The sequence below is a fragment of the Amblyomma mixtum genome, chromosome 2 (genome assembly GCF_055824585.1).
Source record: "Amblyomma mixtum isolate Tamu chromosome 2, ASM5582458v1, whole genome shotgun sequence".
NCBI lineage: Eukaryota > Metazoa > Arthropoda > Arachnida > Ixodida > Ixodidae > Amblyomma > Amblyomma mixtum.
In genome coordinates this window covers 87,178,539-87,203,282 of record NC_143013.1, presented here as the reverse complement: position 1 = coordinate 87,203,282, position 24,744 = coordinate 87,178,539, and the positions used below count along the sequence as shown (strand labels likewise).

The window sequence follows — 24,744 nt, the reverse complement described above, 5'->3', positions numbered from 1 at the left end:
CGACCACAATAAGATTTCACTGCACTTTCTTGGAAAGGGCTCTTAACAATGGATAACCTAAGCAAACTTAATGATGATGAATATTAGGGCCCAAGAATTTGTGTCCAAAGAGCGCCGTGGCCAAGGCTCTTAACTTTCTGCAGCGGAAAATTTTAAATTCCGTCAATTAAAAACAAAGAATCTGCAAAATTCCGTGGGAGACATGAAATAATGCCTACGAATACACTAGAATATTTGGAACCAAGACATGAATACAGTGTGAATTTTTTTTTTCCCATGGCTTTAGGCAAGGTAGCTAAAGCAACCTTCACCACCAGACTTAGAAGTCACTAGGAGAAGCTAGCTTTTTAATGACCTTGGGAGCAAATCATGTGGCCAGCAATTGCAAAGGGGAAGGTGGCTATGAATATAAAAAGAAGGTGGCACAGGTTGCTGTGAATGAGAAGGCAGTGAAAGAGTTGAGTGGCGTAGGAAAAGCAAAAGGGTGCAGAACTGGGCAGTTGCAACACCAAGTAGCGACGGCACACAAGGCTGCATGCATTAGTCAAAAGCTTGGCTTTGATTGGTTGTGGCTTTCTTAAATAAATTTGATGTATCTGCTGCTTCCATATTTTTACATGCTTCTTTTTTGTTGTTGTTTTTTTTTTGCGGAGGGGCCTCAGCTAAGGTTAACCTGAAGAGTTTGAGATTGAAATCTAATGATAACAATATTTCTTTTAAAATTCACCAGAGTTCTGAAACTCCGCCTTCACGCTATATTCTGAAAACTATGATAAAACACTCATTTTCCCATCACACTGTTGCTTCTACTGAAGTTCATAACAACAGTAGCATCAAAGAAAGAGGGAATGTGGCTCCCAGCACATAACTGCGAGAAAAATGCTTAAATCCAGAATTTTTCACGAAATCGCACGAAATTAGAGGGTCTTAGCCATGGCACAAAGTACTTTCAGTCTACTCAAGGTGGGGTCAAGGACCCATTTCCCAAGCATTTAACCCCAGATAAGCCGAGCCCCAGACCGGGGGATAGCTTGTACCCACTGTATCACCGGTGGGTATCCAACGGCACTGGGGATCAAACCCCACACCTCCCACATGTGAGGCAGAAACCTAAGCAAACTCAACGCTTCTCTCGCAGTTCATACTTGCTAGGCATGCAGCAGCTAGTGCAGTATTCACTAACATTCATCGGGGGAGAATGCCAAGTAAAGTTTCCAAACACACCGGTACCTGAGAGAGCCCACTAAACTTTCTTTCTCAAATAGAACTGTTCTTTTTCTCTTCTAAAGCGTATACCACAACATCCCACTGAACCAAGAAACAAGCTAGCCAAGGGATTCTCTTATCTCAAATCTGAAAGTGCAGACATAGCTTTGTTCACGTCTCCTCACCTTGCCGACATAGTCGTTGGCATCGCCCTCCAGGGTGACATAGACGCCCCGTGACAGGAAGGCGCAGAAGCTCTGGCCCGCAGAACCCTTGAGGAATACGTTGATGCGGGAACCTTCGGGCAGGCCATGCTCGTCGTACTTCCTGCACCACGCAGCAAACGCAGTAACACCCTCAGTGCACCGTTCCAATAGCGGAATAGCTTTCAAACAAGAACAATCACCAGAACAATAAGCAACCTGAGTAGTCATACGGCTAATGGGGAAAGGTGGACACCTGTTTCAAATCCTCACTATTAAAGAGACCGTGAAATTACATTTACGTGGAGCTTTAAAATTTGACTCGAATACTCGCAAAGACTGCCTCGACAGATTTGTTGCTTTTGAATATGACGATCAAATCATTTCAAAGTATCTATAAAAGAAAAAAAAAGTCATCTCTTTAGTCCATGCTAGGCCATTCACACTCGCATTATTACAGGACGGCAGAAGCCTTCTCAACAAAGAAATTTCCAAAAGTATTGAGATTGTTATTCTGAAGAAAAAATAAATAAAAAAATCTCGAAAATGCATTATTCTGGAGACCAAAATCTCTGAATTCATAACGTTCCTACTTTGTGAATCAATATTTCCTCGAGAATACACAGCCACTTCATAAAATTTATGTGAGCTGCTATTCTTGTTTTTCCAGTCAAATAGTGACGGCATGCGAATTTACATGATATCTGCCTTCAGAGTACGAAGAACCATAATACTTGTTTCGGATGTAACTAAGCATCCAAGGTATGCAATGTCAAAAGCATAATATTTAGTTTATGCCTTTAAATTTCTTCCTCATCATCAAGTCACATGAAAATTGCAAATATTTTACATTGCTAATAAACTGTTAACCACCCTAATAAGAAAAAACTCACAACATAGAATTGCTCACGCTTTTCAAAGCAGTAATGTCATGAGCAAGTACAGTCATGAACAAGAGTTTGTGGGATGCAGATTTGCAGAGAAAAACTTGTAATTTATTTCTGTGTTGCATTGTTAACCAGGAAGACTTTTATTCTTCTAGCAGATGGAAAATGCATGTCTCCTCATGCTTCTATGCAATCCAATAATCTGCTGACCTTGTCCACAATAAATTTTTTTTTCTGCAAATCCACAACCCGCAAACTTTTGTTTATGGCTGCATACATACCCGATTATTTAAGCGCAGCAACTCTTGTACAGCTTTTGCAAAAAACCGGCAATAGTTCTTCTTTTGACAAACATGGCACAAGCATGCTAATATTCTATTACTATTCAGCTTGTAACAAACAGTAAGCACCTAAAAATGCCAAGTCAACAATCAGCACAGCAGAAAACACTAGAAACTTCAACAGTTACACAGTAATAATTCATGTAGCTTCAAATGGACCGAAGCAGACATTCCTATATTTCCTTTTGTCTATATGAAACGTGATAAATGAAGCACAGGGTGACAAAGATAAATGTGACTAACCATATAAACACTGTTATTCATAAGGCAGATATGAGGTGAAAAGTAAAAAAGTGTGCCTGACTATATGAAAGACATATGAGTGAGGCATGCGCCCTCACTTGGCAATGTGGTAGCTCAGGGTGGTGGCAAAAGCACGGTCTTCATTGGTGATGTCCATGTGCAGGGTGACCTCCTTGGATCGACCCTCGAGCACCGCCTTGGACTGCTTGATGAGGAGGTTGTCCTGAAAAGACGAGGAAAAGAGTGCCTTGGTGAATGAAGAGCCAAATGAGCACAAAGGAATGAATTGAAAAAATGAGCCAGTGAAGGAAAAGCTGACTGAAATAATGTGCAAATGATTGAGCCAAGAGTGGATGATTCAGTGCTGAATAAATCAGGAAGTGATAGGATGAGCAAACAAAACATGAAAGAATGGAGCCTGTAAAAAATGCATGACTGATGGAGTAAATAAATGCTATTTACACCAGTCAGAGCCACACAGAGCGAATGTGATGTAGTTTGCCTTTGCATTGACAAGTTACAACGCCTAAGATGCACTTCAAGCTGTGACTACTATACATCAGAAATGACAAAACTATCCGGAAGGTAAAAGGACTATGATTATGTTTTTGCATTATTGCATTTGATCATCTCAGCTGTTGCATGCTTCTGTGGTGTGAACTGTGTAATGCCAACCTGGCGCCCACTGTGCCCCATAGCTCCGCTTTTAGCTTGTTCCAAGTCCCGCCTTTTCTACAATCAGCATGGCCAGCTCCAGTGGGTATGCTAGTAATCGACCAATCAGAAGCGTCAATTGATCCCATGATCTGCGAGTAGGGAGTGTGCTCGGATGGCCGGATGCCTGCAGTAACATCATGGTGCATGGTCACATGACCAGCCATGCCATTACGCCAACACCAACAGATATAGCGGGAATGATCAAATAACAGCCGCGCTGTAAAAATGTGAACTTCTTACAGCTCAGACCTATGCATTTGACTCACCAGTTACAGACAAAACTGCCACGCAATACTGCATCAGTAGCTTACACCCCCGTCACCACCACAAAAATGCTGTTACCCATGCAAATGCAGATGCATATCCAAAGTCAAAAGTTCATGGAACTCAATATTAGCAAAAGAAATTAACATTTCTCCCGACTTTGCATGCTGCTTGGAATCAATACATGCATGCTTAATTCTGAGATAGCAAATTGCACACTGCACACACTGCACACACTGCACCCTGGGTGCAAAGAAACGAAAATTTGTTCGCCAAAGTTGCACTCCGTAAACTCTTCATGGCAGGTGTATGCCTTTTTAAAAAAGAACATGTCATCAAGTCAGTATAGAAAGATTGCCATCCTAATAAGCCCATTGGAAATATGGACCTAAACACCGGACAAAATAACAAATTGGAATCATGTAAAAGAAACCCATTTAGAAATGCTATAATAGTTGTCATTAAACTATAACTGATTTCTCTGAACGTGACAACAGTGACACTTTCATTACAGAGATCAGTTCTCTTCTATACCAAATCAAACCAGTTCGTTATTGAGTATGCGAACCTAAGTTGTTCCAGACACCAACACAAAGATTATCCAATTCTGAAATCAATTTTTTCCATTTTATCAAGTTCCGCCTACTGCAGAATGCCTCACAGGTCTTCAGTGCAATGAAAGGATAGAAAATAGTTCTGACAAGAATACCAAAAAATATCATTTCAGCATTTTGGTAATACCCTAACAAACTTCACCTAATACTAAATTAGATGGCTTGGTTTGGTTTATGGGGGTTTAATGCCCCAAAGCAACTCAGGCTATGAGGGAGGCCGTAGTGAAAGGCTCCGGAAATTTCGACCACCTAATTGGTTCGAGAGAACCCAGCACACATACCATGCGCTTGCCCAGTTCAAAGTCCTGCGCAATGCTGCCTCCGCGGACGTTGGTCCCCGGCCGGAGGCTCAGTGCATTGAGGAGGATGGCGTTGAGGTTGAGGAGCTTGGCCTTGGGGTTGCCCTCGTTGGGGCACACGCGCAGGAGGTCCGTGCGGCCAACAGCTTCCTGAAGGCTGTGCAGGCCCAGCTTGGCCAGGTGTCCCCGCACCTGCACGCAAACATACATCAGCACTACGCACTCTCACTGAAAAAACGCGAAGACAAAGAACACGAACGAAGGAGCAGAGATTTTTCGTTTGTGGGTGCTAAAAAGAATGGTGCATTAGGTTTTCACTTAAATGGAGGAGTTGACATGCATTGGATGTTAAAATAAACCATGATATGTATATTTAACAGCAGACAACTGCAAACTTCTCAGTTTAATATTTTCGTTTAAAATGTGGCATATCCATTTTGCCCGAAATAAAGCGTGACAGCTGGAATTCACGAAAAATAACCTCCAGTTCCAATGCAATCCTGCCAGCGAACTAAACCCATATAGGCTGCTTATAGCCTGTTTTAGGAGTTTTTGAATTTTGCTTTGTTACAATCTATGGTAACCTTGTATTGTTATTTGTATTACTGTATTGAAGTGCCTGTTCTCGTTTTCCTATTACTGACAACTAATACATATGTTATCGATGTCCCCCCCCCCCCCCCCCCTTATGTAATACCCCATAAATGATGAAATGATGAAATAACTTCTACTTCTATAAACTGAGCTGGTGCAGTACTGTTCACTGGACTCCCCCTCCTTACTACCTACCACTTATGTGATCATATGATGTGTTATCAAGAACAAATGACATGCAAATAGAAAAATTTCAACCTAAACACAAAGATAAAGATAATAAACAATACGAATGAAAAAATACCAGCACGGTTTGTTATCATAACAAAAAAAAAAGGGGGGTCAAGGTCTTTTTAAAGCATCATGACATACAGCCAAGTGTTTAATCTTCCTGGACTGATATCCTCTCATTCTGCTATTGGCACATGAACTGCCCTGTAAACCATTCATTTTTCCTTGTAGCACATGACATTACATGATTCATATTTCATAGGGTTATCCAGGAGCACACCTGACCCTGCAGAGAGTCTCACAAAGTAAAAAATTCTTAATTTCTAGCTCCACCTACATGCAAGACAAGTTCCATGCAGTCTCCCTGGCTTCAGTGACTGCCGGTGTTCTCAATTCATTCAACGAATTAACTCTTCTTTCCCCCTATTCCCCTATTCTTCTAGGCTTTCTTATACAAGGAACGAATCCACGAGTTGTAATACAGGAAGCGTGACAAACAAGGAGGGAACATTGAGACCAGCATAAGTCAGACACGAGAAAGGCGGTCTTTTTTAAAATAAGCCTAGAACTGAGCACCAGCAGAGAACACCAGCAAAAGGCACCATGCAGGTGCAGTTCAGGGCACCCACCTCTTCAGCCAGCAGGAAGAGGAAGTTGACTACATGTTCCGGCTTCCCTTCAAACTTTTTGCGCAGTTCGGGGTCCTGGAAAAAGATCATCGCTCAAGTGGAAGCTTGCAACATATCATCTCATGCGAAAAAACAAGGTGGAAGAACAACAACAACAACTCTAGCTAGGGGGCAGCACAGTGAAATCCCTCCAATGACCATGCAGACAACAAAGGAAATATATCAAGAACTACTATAAGCCCGGGTCCTGTACTCAGAAGCAGCAATGTTTAGTCATACATTAAACCCTCTTTACAATGAATTCACTGGGGGAGAAAAAAAGTTGAATTTGTTCCCGCACTAATTCTGAGCTTCTTCACATACTGCTCATACACAGTGTGCAGACTCATCTAGTGTACAGCAGGCTGCAAAAAAGCAAAAAATTAAAACAGCATGTGCAGACTCATCTAGTGCACAGCAGGCTGCAAAAAAGCAAGAAAACTTAACAGCAGCTGATGGTTTTCAGATAACGTGCTCATGCTCACCTGGCCTCTATCCTATGTGCCTCCGCTTTTGTGCAAGTGTTACCACTAGAACTCGGCATCTGCAGCTGAATGTCACTTAATTCATTTAGAGGCCAGAGTGTGCCACTCAAGCACTCTGCACAAGTGAGGTGAGGTTTATTTCGGTTCATTTACATGAACTGGGTAGGGTAGGCAAAAGGTGTTATTATACACCTAACATTCTGATGCCATGCAGCTTTACGCTGTGTTGTTCCCTCCCACCAGGTTTATCCATGCCGCTTGACATACGACTCAACTTGGAAACAATATTTAAAGAGCAACTGAAGATGTTTTAGAAATTGATGAGTTTAAAAGGGCTGAATATGTGAAACATGCAGGTGAAGCCTGCGAAATCATTTTGCGCTACCATCTGAAATGGTGGTGTAATGACTGAATAAAGTGGCGTCGGCGCTCAGGCTTCTCTGTGGTGCACAGCGACGGGCAGAGGCCCTGATAATGATGTCACGTAAGACAGCGCTGCGTTTCCAACGAAGAAACAGTTGTTTCATAGAACAAAACCAATGCCATCGAAGGTGAAGCTCATGAGGTATTGTTTGGCGGCATCGGAAGATGCACAGCAGCATGCAGGTGAAGGCAGGAGACATCTGAGATTTTGGCGATAATGATGTCACTACGAGCTTCCCTGCATTCTCCAACACAGTGATGAGAAGCTGAACATCATCGCGATTTTAATCTATGTTTATTTCACCATTTTAAATGCTAGTGCAAAAAGTATTTTTGCATGGTTTACCTAGAAACTTCATAGACTCCAATTCTTGAATAACCTCAAACACTCAAAAAACCATTTCAGCTTCCCTTTAGTGTGTTGCAGTACCCTGCAGTATTATGAACAGGTGTCAAGAAAATGACTGTTTCTGGTATACCCTCCACTGTCCCCTATCGGAATTGCTTGACAAGATAGACTGCACAAGAACTGGCATAAAGCAACAGAGGAGCCTTTGCAGTGGTTTTTGCATCACCCAAGTCAGAAAAAAATTTTTGAAGAAAATGGGGAAGAAGGAGATGAAAAATATCTGCATTCAACCTCCCCTAGGCAGACAAATGCTGTTTTTCACTGTTCATACAAAGCGGAGTTGCTTTCAGCCAGCACACTCCTGATATAAGAGCCTAAAATGCATGCACTTTGCTCGGGACCATCTGGCCTGCTTTAGGTTAAATATATTGTAATGACAATTTACGGCACTTTCACTTTTGTGTAATGCAACATCCAGTGCCATGCTTTGCTTTACTTTGGTGACAGGCAATAACTAGCACCATTAGTCTTCCAGCTAGCGCCCTTCACATTTGACTGAATGCTCCATGTTCTAACTGCAGCCTCAAAACCTTCAAACGGTCCCTCCAGGTATATGTCATAGAGGATCAAATTGTTTCATTTTATGTTTCATAAGCCAGTTAGTCTCAACTTAACTGTCACATAATGCATGTCTACTGACAAAGTCAAGGAACAACATGCAGACAAAAAGCAAGGGAACAGGAAATTCCACTCAACACAACAACAGTTAGAGATGAAGCACAATGATCAAAAATAAAGAACAGCTAGGGACACAATCAAACCTCTCTAGGTTACGCGTAGTAAAAGGCCATAGACACTTCGATTTTAGAGAAACAGACACCACCGACTGACCTGTGTTGCTATGCCGACGGGGCAGGTGTTGAGGTGGCACTTGCGCATCATGGTGCAGCCCATGACAATGAGTGGCGCTGTTGAGAAGCCGAATTCATCCGCTCCCAAGATGGCCGCCACCATGACGTCGAAGCCTGGATGGAGCGAAATGCAAGCACAAGGAAAGGTGTATTGATGAGTTTCAAGCGATAAGTGTGTGGAACAGGCATACAAGGAGAATGAGCTGGCTCATGCTGAAAAAGAAAGACAACGCACCAGCACAGCGCTCATATTATTCAGCCCGATTTCTCAAGTGTTAATGAGCTAAGAAATTTTACAGATGCGACAGAATCAGCCTGCCCAAAGGGCTACAAGTTGAATTGAAAATCTCAGAGCCGGTCCTCTAACATTCAAACAAGTGAGCAACAAATGAGTGGTGGTCCTTTCAACAACAATTAAGCTGCCAGGATTACCAGCTGCAGTGCATCACAGACAAGCATAGCAGAGGTTGGAGTAGCCCTTGTGGACACACGGTCTATACATCACCTCTTCTCATTTCGCCTTATTTTCCTCTACACAAGCAGTCATACAGGAACTGTACATATGCCACATCTGCGCTCAATACATACCATCTTGCTAGGCAAGCACACTGCTCTACTAAACAAATATTTCATTTGCTACTTTCCCATGCTTCTCCTTTTCATAATGGTGCATGTTACTCAATCACTATTTAGGTGCTTAAAGCCCCCTTCAAAGTGCTTCTGCCGCCTAGGTTAAGTATCGCCAACCTCCCCTCCCCTGGCACTTCCTTCACTCCAAAGCCTCTCTTCTGGTCTAGAGCGGAAGAGCTGCCATTTTGCATTTTCAACATGAGTTGACACCATCGCCAACCACTACACAGAGTAGTTCAATGCTTTGCATGGAAGAAAGCACAGACCAAAACCTTTAGAGGCTGAGAAACACCGTAGCGGTGAGATAACACACAATTTGGTCGACTGCTGAATTACGCTATGTAGAGGTGAGGCACAGATGCATGGACACACACAGCAACAAAATGGACGTTGACTTCCGGCAAAAACCGCAAAACCGAACCGGAAAAGTTATTCGCGGAAGCAAAGGTGGCGGCATGCTTCAAATATAGGCGGTACCTGAAAAAGTGAAGTGCATGAGTGCCATAGAGGGGCTTTAGCAGTGCCATCTGTCACCACTGATACGCCACTGCTTCGCTAAGGCAACTGCTTGGCAAACAGCGGCCACAGTCACACTCACTCCATTCAAGAACTTGCCCCACAACAGCTAAAATAGCACTTGGGTGTTACTGGCACAGTGACAACTGAGGCCATAAAACACCAAACATAAGGTGGCACGAGTTATAGTTATGGTTATTAAATATTTAACGTCTAAGACATGAATTTAAAAAATAATTGGCGAAAACACTAGCCACTGCTTAAAAATGTTACTAAAGAGATTGAAAGCTGCCAATGCCTCTATGAAAATAAAAAGTTTGCTTATATAAAATAACAAAGTAAGTTGTTGGGCAAGTTGGTGACGATGTTCCACCCATATCTACAGCACGCTAAACGGGACAAGATAAGAAGAAACATGTAAAGACACACACAGTGCTGAGAAGAATTGTAAAGACATGTTTCTCCTCACAGCGCTGTGTTTGTCTTTACGTGTTTTTCTTATCTGTTGTTGTTGCGACTGAGAGAAGAATGAAAAGGAAATTGCACGGGCCTGCCAACTGGCTCCAGTGGAGCCACCACCGCTGCCACGTGCAGATAAGAGAAGAGCTAAAAGATAAGAGGAAAGAGCGAAAGAAAAGAAAAGAGGTGGGGACGCTGGCTGAAAAAACAGATAAGCGGCCGTAGCCGTGATTCGTCACCCCCCCCCCCTCTTTTTTTTCTTATCTTGTCCCGTTTAGCGTGCTGTAGATATGGAATAAAATAACAGCTGTCACTGCCAAAACTCCACACAAATATATAGCCATAGCAGAGGCAGAGAGATGCGTGCAGCATGCCTACCGGTGCGGATCTGCCCGTCGGCCTGGAGGACGATGCGCGACCGCAGATCGTTTTGCACCAGCGTCTGGTGGGTCTCGGCGATGCCCAGCTCCCAGGGCAGGCCGGCGCCCTTGATGCCCGTCCAGCTGCTCGCACCCGTGCCCCCATCGTGGCCAGAGATGGTGATGTGCTCCGCCTTTCCCTGCGAGGAGAAGCCACACTCGTCAGCTCGTACCTCACCACAGCCACTTTTCAGGTGCTTGTATAGCAATTCTACAACCGTTTTATGTGAAAAAAAAGCAGCCTGACAGATGGGAACAGAGAGAGACACACAACACAGTAGTGTAGTGGCCAAATTTTACCAACCACAGCACAACACTGAAAATTTCTGTCAAGAGGAAAGCACGGCACACCAAATGAGAATAGGACTAAAGACAAGAGGAAACTGGACAAGCTGAGCTGAAAGCTAGGAGTTTTCACAAATCTTCTCATTTTTATTCTTGCAATATATAAGGATCAGCAACCCACCCATGCTTGTTCTTTTCTTTGAATATTCCTCTTTTGATCAGTTGCAGAGCTTGCTGCTCTGGTAAAAATTTCATAATCACTGTGTCGCAACTTTCTTTCAATGTGTCTTCTTCCAATTTTTTTTTTTCCTTCGTGATTTAAATGGTACTCACAGCATAAGTCAAAACGAAAAATGACATTTGACTGATCAACAAGCTTTGAAACCTTCTTGCCCCCCTCAATTGATGTGTCATCCCGGCACACAACTTTTTTACTGCCTGTGAATGCCGCCTACAGGACGCTGGAAATCTCCACAACTTTAAAACTTTCCTGCATTCACCCCTGATGCACATTCACCCAAATTCAATGACCGCATATTTTCACTCTTATATTCCTTTATTGTACTATATTCTGAACCCTTCCCTTCCAGCCAATCTCTCCCAAATCCCCCTCCCAACACAGAGTAGCATGCTTGTACTGTTTCAATGCCAGCTAAATTATCTGTCATTCACTGAAAAGCTTCTCTCTCTCTCTCTCTCCACACGCAACTAAGGACTGTTCTTCCCTCTCTACAGCCATTGGTAACATCACAAAATGCAATTATTGTGTATGTACATTACTTGCACTTTGTGTGTTCTGCCCATGCGTACAACATTCTCTGTTCAGCACTTCTTATCTTCAACACATAATTTGTTTCTTAGCAGCACACCGCACTAAAGGGAACCAGTTGTTAGAAGTTAATGATACCAATAAAAAAAATGCAAGGACACTTTGGCAACTAAAGTGTTGAGAGGCGAAAGCCGAGGACACTATGTCGTGACGACTTCCGGTGGATGTGACGTCACACCTTTCCCGTGGCTATATCGATGCCCAAATTATACATGTTTCGGGGATGTCAAGTGTTAATTACACTTAATTACACATTTTGCCATCTAATTTGACATAAATCCAACATTTTTCTGACCATTCTGTGACAATTTTCACTATGCCGTGACGACTTCCAGTGGATGTGACGTCACACTGTTCCCGTGGCTATATTGACGTCCGCTATTTCGACGCAATTTTGACATTTTTGCCTATAATTAATTAATTAATCTAGTCATCAAACTTGGCTTCTAGGTTCACTTTTTTCTCCTCTATCTGAAGCTACCATTGGTTTTCTTCTATCCTTTTTAGTTTCCGAGTTCAATGCGTGTGACACGCTTTGTTAACGGATGACAGTATGAGCCATTAAAGGCTTTCGCCTTAATAAATAAATAAATGCACACCTCTGAGCCTCATTACACTTCCATCACTCAGAATGTTCACAACAAGCAACAAAGAGTACACCAAGAGCAGTAATCTGGAATACGTACCTTGGCCACGCCAGATGCAACCACGCCCACACCAACTTCAGACACCAGCTTGACTGAGATGCGAGCATTGGGGTTCGAGCACTTGAGGTCATAAATGAGCTGGAGATAAAGAAAAAAAAAAAAGAATGGTTCAACATGCGTTGCACTATGTGTTAAAATAAGGCTATGCACCTTAACAAAGAGCCATCACTGAAACACCCACCCCGGTGTTGGCGCACTCAATTTTGTGAAATAACCAAGAATCACCAAAGAACATTTCAAGGCCTTTCAAACTGTGGCAATGTCCCAGCATTATTTTCTCAATTTCAACTAAAGATTATAGAACAAATAGAATTCAGCCAGACATTATAGAATAAACAGAATGAATGAAAACGATTGCACACATCACACAATAAATTCTTGCAGTGCCCTGGCACTACTAAAAATGAGTGTGACATCCCAGAAAGAACCAACATGGCTTAGCACAAAGGAGGAATGACTTTTTATCCAGTCTTCTTCTTTTTTTTTTTTTTCACAGCATTTTCTTCTTCTAAGTGGCTGAGCTTTTCTGAACAGACTGCAGGGCAATGAAGGTGCAAACGGAAACTCATGCAGCAAGCAGACCAGAAACACTGGTCTCCCTGCTATGCTAGTGTCTCTTGCAGTTTTATTGTCCTATAGTTATGTACTAATTAGGCCCACGAAAATTCCCTTCTTACAGACCGCACCAATGACCATCATGCTCTGTACATGCACCACAGGTATAGGAAGCACTCTTTAACTGAAATGCAGCCTGTTACATCTATGCCTCACCTCAGCCAAGTCCTCAATTGAGTAGATGTCGTGGTGCGGCGGGGGGCTGATGAGTCCCACACCCGGTATGGAGTGGCGAGTCTTGGCAATGTCCTTGCTCACCTGTGGCACAAAAAAAGATGGTTCCATCACATGACAGTACTCTGCACACATCGGGATTGACACAGATGTGCAGGTTTTCCACATCGTCAAGCACAGCTGCAGTTACGTACAGAAAGAAAATCATTAGAGATAGATTCACACATACACATGTTCGTTCCTACATGCATGCATTGATCTGTCATGCACTGCTGGACGAGCAATTCATGTGGCTGGCGTGATCCATGTTTCGAGAACAGAGGTAACACATAATGCGTCAGAAACTGCTCAGCCCCACTATGGATACAAGTATATATTACTGCATAAGGTATGTCCACACTTTAGTGGTACGTCCACTTGAATTTCACTCTCGCTTAGTTCTGCATTCAAACTTTTGTATGCAAAGTTGGTTTACTGGTTTATTGGGGTTTAACGTCCCAAAGCGACTCAGGCTATGAGGAACGTCGTAGTGAAGGGCTCCGGAAATTTCGACCCCATGGGGTTCTTTAACGTGCACTGACATCGCACACCACACAGGCCTCTAGAATTTTGCCTCCATCGAATTTCGGCCTCCACGGCCGGGATCGAACCCGTGTCTTTCGGGCTAGCAGCCGAGCACCGCAACCACTGAGCCACCGTGGCGGGTGTACGCAAAGTGCTGCTTACAAAAACTGCATAGGATTTCCTGACTGTGTATCATTTCTTAGCTACTTTTACCAATCTCATTCCAATAAAAGCATTTTTTTACAGGACTGATCCATACATTTTCCCCAGATTGGTCTCACACTAAATATAACACATTTCTAAGTAAAACCTAGGCTACATTTCAATATTTATACTGCCGCAGTTTTCTGCTGCTAAATTTGTGCGTGTGTCGCATGCCACATTCATAAAGATTAATTTTCTCTATTTCTCCACTGACTGGCACCATCACTTTGCCAAACGTGTTACCCCCACCGCATATGTAATACCCTCAACTAGAGGGCCTTTAGGGGGTATATTGAATAAATAAATAAATAAATATACCTGGTTTTTTCACATGCAGTAAAACCTCATTGATACGATCCCGGTTCATAAGATTTCCCTGTTAGTATGCTGAAAAGTTGTGGACATAAATAATGTTCCATCGAGTTGCACTATATTTCTCCCGATTAATACGCTCCCAGATAACATGATTTCCTGGCTACTACATTTAAATTTTCGACAAATTGTGGTCGCATAATGCATTTTATTGATCAACCACACATGTGTAAACATGCAAGTGGGCAGAAAGTGAGAGCACGCGAAATGAAGAGCTGGAGTGGCAGTCACTCGCCATGGTGGCTTCTCTGCAGTGCTCGTGCAAGGAGGCAAAGCACTACCATCACCACCAACAACAACAACGAAAACAAAAACAAATGCAGCGCGAAAAAACAGCACCAAATCGAACGAGAACACATAACATGCGCCTGTGTTGTGTCTTCTCGTTAGCTTTGGTCCTGGTTTTTCTGCTAACAATCGAGAGGGTCGTTTTTGCGGGGACGCGACATGAAGAGGAGAAACGCTGAGGTTTCTTTGTGGTGCATGAGGGCAAGAGGGCAAAGCAAACGTGAACTACAGTAATGTGCTTACATACGAGTGAACCAGGAGCAAAAGCACTGCGTCAACCATCGCAGTCGCTTTCCCGCAGTACTTAGATAAGAAGGGGCGAAGCATTCAAAAACGACTAGGAAGAGATTTTGGTTACTTTCGTCATTGTCGTCAACGGACAGGATACGTTACAAAGTTTCTTTGCGTGCTTAAAAGAGCGCAAATGCAGACTGAATTCTGTGCGCACTAGCAAAGGACCTGTTTAGATTTTGTGCTAAGAAATGCTAATCACGATTTTTATGAAGTGAAACTGTCAATAAATGTCTTTACCTCATTCGACAGTTAGTTTTCAAAATTAGGCGGTTTGGGTCATACTTTTCCCCGGATAATACGTTTCTGCCGCTACTTTTTTAAAAGCGAATCAACGAGGTTTTATTACACAAGAATAAAAGAGCAGCATCAGGGTCACAAAGTAACCACCTGCATTGGGTGCCATGACCATCAAAGCAATTAAAAAAAAAATGGCACTAAGCGTTTGATGTCGGGGTCCTTTGTTCAGATAGGTTGACTGCGATTTCTCACCTTGTATCCAGGCAGCTCACCGCCTTCTCCTGGCTTGGCTCCCTGGGCCATCTTGATCTGCAGTTCATCACTGTTGGCCAGATAGGCAGCTGTCACACCAAACCTCCCTGATGCCACCTGCAGGGCGGGGCAAGAACCAAGCCTCATGTACCACAAGACCTCTATCTAGGGAGAACACTGAGCAACTAGTACTTGCCACATAAAACATACCGGTCAAACGTGCAAATGTTCGAAACTTTTGAGCACGTGCTGCGCAAATTGTCCAGGAACCCTTGTCACAACAATGTGCATCGCTCGTCAGGTTGAGCTAATCTGTTTGCAACTTTGATGTGTATGCACCAATAGATGGTTTATCGTTAATGGGGGTTTAGTGTCCCAAAGCGACTTAGGCTACGAGACGCGCAGCAGTAAAGGGCTACGGAAATTTCGACCACCTGGGGTTCTCTAACGTGCACTGACATTGCACAGTACATGGGCCTCTGAATTTTGCCTCCAATGAAATTGGACCGCCGTGGCTAGGATCGAACCCGTGTCTTTTGGGTCAGCAGCCGTACACCATAACCACTGAGCCACTGCGGCGGCTTATGCGCCAATAGAAGGACCAGAGTCGGTTCATGCGACGCTGCCCACTCCTACACAAGCAAGGTTAGCATAGAAGCTGTCTTCCTCATAGGTGGTCATCACCCCCTTTCTTATCATAGTTGCTGCTGCGTAGGTTAGTCACACTAAGCAAGACTTCACAACATGCCTAGCCATCGGACTGCATATACCTTTATTTAAAAACAGCCTATAAGTAGGCTGCAGTAACACCTGACGAACAGAAATTTATCCCAGACTCAGTTTACTTGGACTGCTCATTGAACTCATCCAGATCCTAGAATTGTCGAAACCAGAATTCACCAGACATAAACAGTGACAGCAGAAGAAGCGTGGGCTATCATTTTTGGACGCTGCTCCTACTGTCCTCCGACAAATGGCAGGTTTAATAACAGAGGGTTTACTAAGACGTGCCTACAGAAAAACAAAGAAGTAGCAGCTGCCAGGCACTCGGCATTAATTAGAGAAACTTTCACAATACATAGCACTTTCTGCCAACATGAAGGGCCACATGGTCTCCTAGTTGTCCACAAAACAAGAGTTTGAACATGCCCCACACAAGTGAACCAGAATGACAGGTAAGATGAATCCAGACCTGCTTGATGGCAGAGCGCTTGTTGTTGTCCGGGTGCTGCAATCCCCATCGGTCAGCGTTCTCACCGCCCTCGCCCGTGTTGGACTTGCCTCCGACACGGTTCATGGCGATGGCCAGCGTGGTGTGTGCTTCAATGGAGATGCTGCCGAAGCTCATGGCACCCGTCACAAAGCGCTTGACAATCTCCTTGGCAGGCTCGACCTGTGTGATGGGGAAAAGAAAATATGTTTATTCCTTTGTTCTCGCATAGCAACCTTATGGTGCAAAGACATAAATATACACTTGAAGTTTCACCCAAGCTAAGCTAAAGAAACTATCAGCAAGGGCAAACAAAGGTTTCAGGTGGCCAATTAAATTTCACGATGAGATAAAAGATGAAGAAAGTAGGGTCTCAATTACCAGCAGCGCACACAGAAAAAGTTTGCAGAAATACTGAAGCAATGCAAGTGTGTTGTCTTGGTCAAGGGACTTAATGCAGATTAAGAGTACAAAACTTACTCGTTCAGTAGAGTTAGTAATATGACACATGACATTCTAACATATACAGTTGCCGACAGAATGCTGCAAGCAAAAGTGTGCCTGACAGATCAGGAAATTGTTGCCAGTTACAAAGATCAAAGGTTTACTGAGCAAAGGAAACAACATCGTTTCCCTCAGTCCCACAGAATACATCCAACCACAGCTGCAGCAGCAGAAATTTTAAAAGCTTCTAATGCAGAGCATTACGCAGCATATTTGTTACCAGGCAGTTTTCTTAGCACTTATTTTTTACTTTGTCGTGGAAATTCTGTTTATGAATATGCAAAGTGCATGTGTTATATTGTCTGCCTTTTCACCAGGCAACACTACACTGCTGAGTAGTCATCCTGCTAAAATATATGATTTCAGGTTTGATGCGTGATGGCAGATCCTCTAGTATGATTTTCCACGCCCCACACACTATAGTATATATCTTCACTTAGTTGGCCCTCAAGGCAGCAGAAGCTGCAGAGAGCGTATTGCCGTGAATGATTGTAGTGTTTGTTTGTTCATTCTTCAAAGCTGCCGGAACACCGCTTTATCGCTTCGTTTGTGACGCAAGACGCGCCTAGATTTATCTCGATTGATCGCATCCAGGCGGAGCAGATTCTACGTTGTTCCAGAATGTTCCAGTAACTTTGCAAGCTTTATCTGGAACGTTCGCTATCAGCCTTAAAAAGAGCATGGCTGAGAGCAGCCGGCATTCTGTTCGCCGACCGCCGAGCACACTTGTTGCTACGCCACCGCCGAGTGATTAAGTTCTTTGCGGGCGCAAGTCAGCCCAAATAAAGAATTCCGTTTAGAAGCAACTCTTGCTCATTTCCTGTTCACCGGACTGCAGTCAAAACTATGTGACAGTATTCTTGCCAACCATTGATGCGATATACGATAGAAGTATAACACGCGTTGATGAGACAAGTTTTCAGCATAACGCAGCAAACTCCAAAATAATATGGGCCATTGCTCAAACATGTGTGCTTTCGCACAGCCTTTCGCTGGTTTTCTGCACTCATAATACAGGAAAAGAAATATCTGCAGGGGGTAGTCGAGGTTTGTTCGAATTACTGTTCATATTAACGTGACAAAAATACATGGGCCCAGATAGGATCTGTGCATTTTCACCCTGTACATTTTCTGGGCAGAGAATTTCCATATTAACGAGATGTAAATGCATTGAAAAAGTTTGGTAGATCCTTAGAAGAACTGTCCATAATTCAAGTCGTTCACATTAACGGGGGTCATATTGACGGGGCATGACTGTAATCGCATTGTGAGCGCATGTGAGAAAGTGTTGTACTAACTCTGCATTTTTCTGTCTCTTTGGATAGCTCAAAAACGCACTCAGTTCAAAAGCTCAAACACTCACTCATATACTGCAGTTTCACCAAGAACGGTCATAATATATTTCAAGACATTTTATATCAAGATAGTTTATACTGTACCCAATGCACTCCTCATAAAGGCCAATACCAGAACAGTTAGTGCTTGCATGACCACACAACAAATTTTCCATCGCAAATTCAGTACATTTGTTTAGAAAATGCACAACCTTATAAAAGTGCAGGCGTCAGTAATGATGTAATGAAAGAGAGTGTTCACCTGGGAGACGTCGAGGGGAGTCTTGGCGTAGTTGAACTCTAGCTGTCCACGAAGTGTGCACTGTCGAATGCTCTTCATAGCATTCTCCACATAGCGGGCGTATGCGTCCTTGCTGTTCAAACTGCACAAAACAAACCACGGCATTCATTTGCCATGTGAAATTGAAATAAACAGAAAAATGCGAGGAACTTTGAACAAAAGCACCATTTTTCTTTCAATTTGCCCATATATTTCCTCTTCCTTCCCTGCCCAGTAGTCTCTCCATTTGACAATAGTCACAGCTGCTTATACTAATTAGAACACTTTTTTCCTTGATCCTATCGCAGCGTTTAAAACATTATACTGCACCTGTTTTCACAGTACGGATTGTCAGTGTGTCAACTAACTAAAGGAAACAAAGAAAGGTAGCACTCAGGACATGAGACCCTCATGGTAGAGAAAGCAGAAAGGACAGGTGCCTCACTTTCAAAATTATAGTGGATAGTTTTATTACCTGCCTCCTCACAAGGACCAATAAAATGGCAGCCTGAGCAACACATTTTTCATGTGTAACTTGGCTGAGCATAATGACCAGTATGTTCGATGAGTTGGTCTAGCTCAAATAGTCTTGTGCCCATGCATTGTTTTGGCCTATCTTGTTTTGTACAGTGCTTTGCTGACCACAGAACCCCAATTTCATTGAAAACAAAAAATTTACTTAACACTTAAGCTTTCTCATTAATATGCTTAATCATTGCAGCTGTTGCATGCTTTTGTGACTAGTGCTTTTGCGGGGTAAACTATGTGTGTCATCGCCCACTATATTCCATCTGTTTTTAGCCTGTTCTGACCATTTCTTTCATCAGTGTGACCAACTTCAATGAAGGCACTCGCAGATCAACCAGAAGCGTCGAGTGTAGTCACATGATTAAGGAGTGGGGAGCACACTTGGACAGCTGCATGCTCGTGGTGACGTCACGACGCAGGGTCCCATGATCAGTGCACTGGTAACATGGTAGGCTTCAACAACAATGCGGATGACGAGACACCGCCAACACCGTAAAAGGAATAAAATGGTGCAAGAAAACGAGGAGCAGAACATGCAAAAGACGCTTGTCCTGTCTTTCGCGTGTTCTGGTCCTCATTTTCTTACACCATTGTATTCCTTTTATGATGTCTATTCACCAACTAGCTCATCTTCCGGCCAACATGCGTGCAAAGCCCACTCCGACGAATCCTCAATCCTGGCGACATCACGACCACGCGATGTCAAATAACCAGCTACAAGCTGGTGATGTCAAATGACTACAAGGTGACCATGACGTGCGTTACACCACCATCAGTCACCGCTCAAGCAAGAGACACATAACTGCTTCACTGTAAAATTGACTCATGCTTATGCCATGCTGGTAAATGTGAGAATCCAGCAATAGCTGTTACGCTATACTATATGTGCAATGCTGCCAACTTTTACATACACCGTTTTCATCACAGAGCTGTGCTATGTGTGCGATGAAACAGTGCCAGTAATAAGAAGCAGCATCGCATGCTCTTCCCCTCCTATCCCCCTTCACTTTTTTCGCAGTGTGGATGTCTATGCCAATGGCACAGAATCAGGGATTGGTGCCACCTTCAGCTTTCGCTGCAAGAGAAGACAGAAGAGACCATACCTGGCAGCCTCCTGGAGAGTGGCAACACTCTGGGGGTCATTGACATGGTTCTCCCCGCCACTGCGCCAGTGGTAGTATCCAGGGTTTTTGAGCACTAAGTTGTCGAATTCGCGGCCTATGTAGGCCAGGTCGTGTCGCTGGACCAATTCGCGAGCCAGCACCTGCAAACATGCGTCACACCAGGGATGAAGCAACATGACACAGCCACCATACACATGCTCCAACAAATTTTACTATTCACTGTTAAGCGATAAAGTTTCTCGCTAAATTTACTTTTGCACCTCTGTCTGGGAAGAAAGAAATGCATTCACTTTTTTCATGAAGGCAGTTATTGCAAAGTTAGACCTGCACGTTAAATACGAAAAATGTCCGTTCATCTCAAACTGTGGCATTTAAAACAAAGTTTCTTTTGCCCCATTATTGAAAGACTGGGTAGGAGCAATAATGCCTCTTGTCTAAACTGAGCTAGTCCTTTAACCACAAGTAAAGCAAGAAGCAATGTCTCCAAGCATCAATCAACCAGCCTCTTTTTCCAGCCATTTTGCTGGGACCAACTTTTTTTTTTGTTTCGGATGTTTTTTGAAGGTGTATCCTTGTTTTTTCGCTAATGGGGTGGTTACAATGGTGAACTATAACAGGAGCTAACCCTGCAAAAGAAACTCTCCTGACGCAAGCCACTGGTAGCTAATATTGTCAGTGCAATGACGACAATGCCACCATGAAATAAAAATAGAAGGGCACCATCACCACTCATGGTGTTCTGCTATCTTTCCTCCATCTCCTCCTTCAAGCTGCTTTTAATACCAAGAATACAAATGACAAACAACTAGCCCAAATTTAAATACTCCTCTGTTCCTATAGTTGAAAAGGTCTCGCTGTTGTTTTTATGGAGAGAGTGTGCTGCTACAGTCCTGTTGTTGTTCATTCAATGTAAAATACCAACCAACAGAAAAAAAGCAGTCTAAACCATGGACTGAATGGCACGAGGAATGACCACGGCCCATGCTTCAAAGCTGCAATACAGGAGTAATTCATCATTACTGTCTATCCAAGTGCAGCCATAAGGCTACAATGCAAAGGTACTACATGCACAAAACTATCACTATTTCCACTTAAAATTGATCAATTCTACCTCACCCTGCCATCTGCTAACTGTACCAGTTATCTTAATTGGTGGAGTAACTTCCCTGCAAAGGCAGTGGGCCCAGGGATCAATTCCCAAATTGCAACAAATTTTTCTCCAATTGCGAAATTTCTAAGAAAGCTGTGTAGCTCTCCTTTGCAGCTCGGGTGGATGCTAATGAGTAGTTACCGTATTTACCCAATTCCAACGCGCCCCCGATTCCAACGCGCACCCAATTTACGGCACCAAAAAAAAAAAAAAAATTTCAAGCCCAGATTCTAACGCGCGCCCGATATTGGTAATAAAAAAAAAAAACTACAAGCCCCGCTTCTAACGTGCATGTGACTTCCACGAATGAAAATAATTTGCAACCGTTTTTATATTTTAAGGGGAGATGCGGGTGAAAAAACCGCGATTTTTTTCGATAAAGTCGATTTTGTATTTTCTTGCATTTTGTATTCCCCCAAGCCTCTTCTTTTATGTGTAAAAAAATCAAAGCCGATAATCAATGGGAAGTTAGTAAAAAATACAATTAAAGCACTCGCGGTGGCTCGCGAAAGTGCGAATTTGACCGAATTTCGGGAACGCGGCATTTCGCTCCACGGCGTCGCCCGCTCTTGAATATTCGCGGGGAAGTAGGCCTACCCATCGTCTACGAGAAGCCACTTCGGCAGCGGCGCATTCTTGATAAAAATACGAAAAAAAAGATCGTTTCCCGCCCGAGTCGAGCGTCGCGACTGGCCCTTCAAATCACGTGTAACGATCGGAGCCGTTCCATTGGCTACGAGTATTCCACCGCACGGTCGGGCGCAGACGCTCTTTCTTCGTTCTGCCGCCACCGAGACGTGAACCAACGCTTCTGCCCGGGTTTTTCTCCTATCTCCGCTATGGATGTGACTGAGAAACGAGATTTTCGCTCACGCAATTTCCTGACAAAGCATCAGTATAAAGGAAGACGCCCCAAGCGCAAGCGGAGAGCTCCGGGTTCGTCTGCTGCTAGGCGTAACTGCGGCAACGGCGATGCTTCTTGCGGAGCATCGATGACTTGGTCAGTGCGTCTGAGCGAAAGATAAAGATCTTCGACTGTAAAAACGGGCGCGGGAGCGCTGTTATCTGTGAGATCGGCATGATGCACGACCTCGTCAGCGGCGCGGCGTGCCCCGCCTGCGGACGATGTAATCTCTGTCAGAGTCGGCCGCAAAACAGAAAGGAGTCTCATCGTTTTTGGAACTTTACCGCCGAAATGACGCGTTTCCGATAACCGTTGTTTCATCAACATATTCTTCTATCCGCGTATCTTGATCGTGCAACGGCAGTGATGAGGCGTCCGCCCGCGGCAGTGCACGGGATACCGTCGCCGTGAACGCGGTCCGTGGTCGCTGAGCACGCGACCAATGACAAGCGCCACACCGGTTGAAAACGGCTCCTGCGACGCAGAAAACGACGAGCAAACGTGCTCCCATGTTTCCAGCAGTTAGTGAGCTCCCACATCGTATAATGGCGATGACGATGGGCAGCTATGGGGCAGTTTCGGTTTGCACTCGAATCCAACGCGCATGCGATTTTGAGACGTATTTTCCCCGAAAAAAGGTGCGCGTTGGAATTGGGTAAATACGGTACTGCCTTAGTTAAGAGCTCCTGCACCTTGAAGGATTCCCCAATTGATGTTGGGCTCACCTCGAAGGTGGCGCCCCCTATGCGGGAGGCAGTGTTTCGGAAGCACACATCTATCACTTCCTGGGCAAGACCCACAGCCTCGAAGATCTGTGCCCCTTTGTAGCTGTGCAGAGTCGAGATGCCCATCTTGGCCATAACCTGCAGCACAAAGACAACATACACACACACTTTAGCCAGGCTCGCTTGACTGCAGCCATGTCGAGGCGTCGCGCCACATATCTTATTTACGCACTTTGGAAATTCCTCGCTCCATGGCGGCCACGTAGTTCTTGAAGATCTGGTCATCCGACAGCGGCGGGTTGAGAAGGCCGTCGGCACGCAGCATGGTGACCATCTCAAACACCAGGTAAGGGCATATGGCGTCCGCACCATAGCCCAGGAGAACGCACATGTGGTGCACTTCCCTGCAATTCGCAGAAGCGGCGCCGGTGCTGCATTACACCAAACTACACAGCAATAAAACAGAGGGCAGCAGCGGCACCCCCCCCACTGCCAAGAGTAGAAGGAAGTGACTGTAGATAACAAGCATCACATATATGACATGGAGAAGAAGCAATGCTGGAGTGATATGCACTATGTAGCAACCCATGACGGCGAGGGACACGCTTTCCTGGGCAATGCTTAACAATGGCAAAACAAGGCCAAAATAAACATAACGATTTGCTTCATTTGATTCCATTCTCTTTTTATCATCTGTTCCACTGACTGGCAAGTCCTACCGATAACAGTGGTGTGGCACTGCTTGACTCCTCACACTGAAGGATGTAAATTTGGAACCAGAATAGAACTGCTGTACTACACCAGCCATAGTTACCGGGCATCCTTGTCATGGTATGCACTTAAGTGCACTGAACAAACATTTTGTGCCAAAAAATTAGCACCATGATGAATGCAATGAGTGAGTGCGGATGTCTGCAACCATCTTCAAGTCACATGGAGCATTAGTTTAGTCTCTTTAATATTCTAGCCTTGTGGCCGGAAAACCATGCACCCTCTGTACATTAGTCAACATATAAAAAAAATTTATTTTATGTTCTACACTTGAAGACTGAAGCACCGTTACAGACTGGAGCCCCTGTAAAAGCCCCTGGAAGAAAAACATGAAGAATCCAAACACTTCCCTCAATAATTCTTAAATCTGCCCTTTCAAGTTCTAGATAATTCTCTGAAACTTTTCAATTATGAAAAGGAACTTTACAGACAGTTCTTGTTCAGTAACGCACCAGAGAACTAAATGCTCCCCTTGGTGAGGTTTAATTCATGACAACCGCTACAGCAATCAGACATTGAAGAACTTGCAGATTACCAATATTTTCAGATCAATATTGCCAGCATTACCAAAATTATTATTTACCAATCATGATTTAAAACTTTTCCAAAATGAAACAACTATATCTACTGGTAGTACCAGTATAATGATATTAATGAATAAAATAGCCTCAGTACACTGACTAATCTTTGTGTAAATGCAAATACCAACTAATAAACAACTCAGACTATCTCTCCTTTTGCTTAACCATCTTCTACATTACTCATGTTATTCATCTATCTCATTTACAGACACGAGTGCAGCAAAAAGGGAAATAAGAAAAAATAACCACAGCTGGAACTTGTAACTTGACTGAGAGTACACAGGAAGAAATGGAGGACGACATCCTTTTCGTGCTTAGGAGGTGCCACAGCAATTAAAACTATTCATTATTTA

At 43.8% G+C, this 24,744-nt stretch overlaps 1 protein-coding gene across 1 annotated transcript in view; it reads right to left on the bottom strand.

The window, feature by feature from the left end:
- LOC149360045 (uncharacterized) overlaps positions 1-24,744 on the bottom strand; it is an 83,370-nt gene that overhangs the window by 21,198 nt on the left and 37,428 nt on the right. The window contains exons 16-29 of the mRNA XM_089572148.1: positions 23,272-23,443; positions 23,040-23,177; positions 20,240-20,400; positions 18,591-18,711; positions 16,473-16,673; positions 15,281-15,397; positions 13,052-13,153; positions 12,260-12,358; positions 10,419-10,599; positions 8,416-8,549; positions 6,229-6,303; positions 4,757-4,966; positions 2,979-3,103; positions 1,392-1,533 (exon numbers count right to left, since the gene is read on the bottom strand). Of these exons, the coding sequence (XP_089428274.1) occupies positions 1,392-1,533; positions 2,979-3,103; positions 4,757-4,966; positions 6,229-6,303; positions 8,416-8,549; positions 10,419-10,599; positions 12,260-12,358; positions 13,052-13,153; positions 15,281-15,397; positions 16,473-16,673; positions 18,591-18,711; positions 20,240-20,400; positions 23,040-23,177; positions 23,272-23,443 (1,978 nt within the window). The remainder of the gene's footprint in view (positions 1-1,391; positions 1,534-2,978; positions 3,104-4,756; positions 4,967-6,228; positions 6,304-8,415; positions 8,550-10,418; positions 10,600-12,259; positions 12,359-13,051; positions 13,154-15,280; positions 15,398-16,472; positions 16,674-18,590; positions 18,712-20,239; positions 20,401-23,039; positions 23,178-23,271; positions 23,444-24,744) is intronic.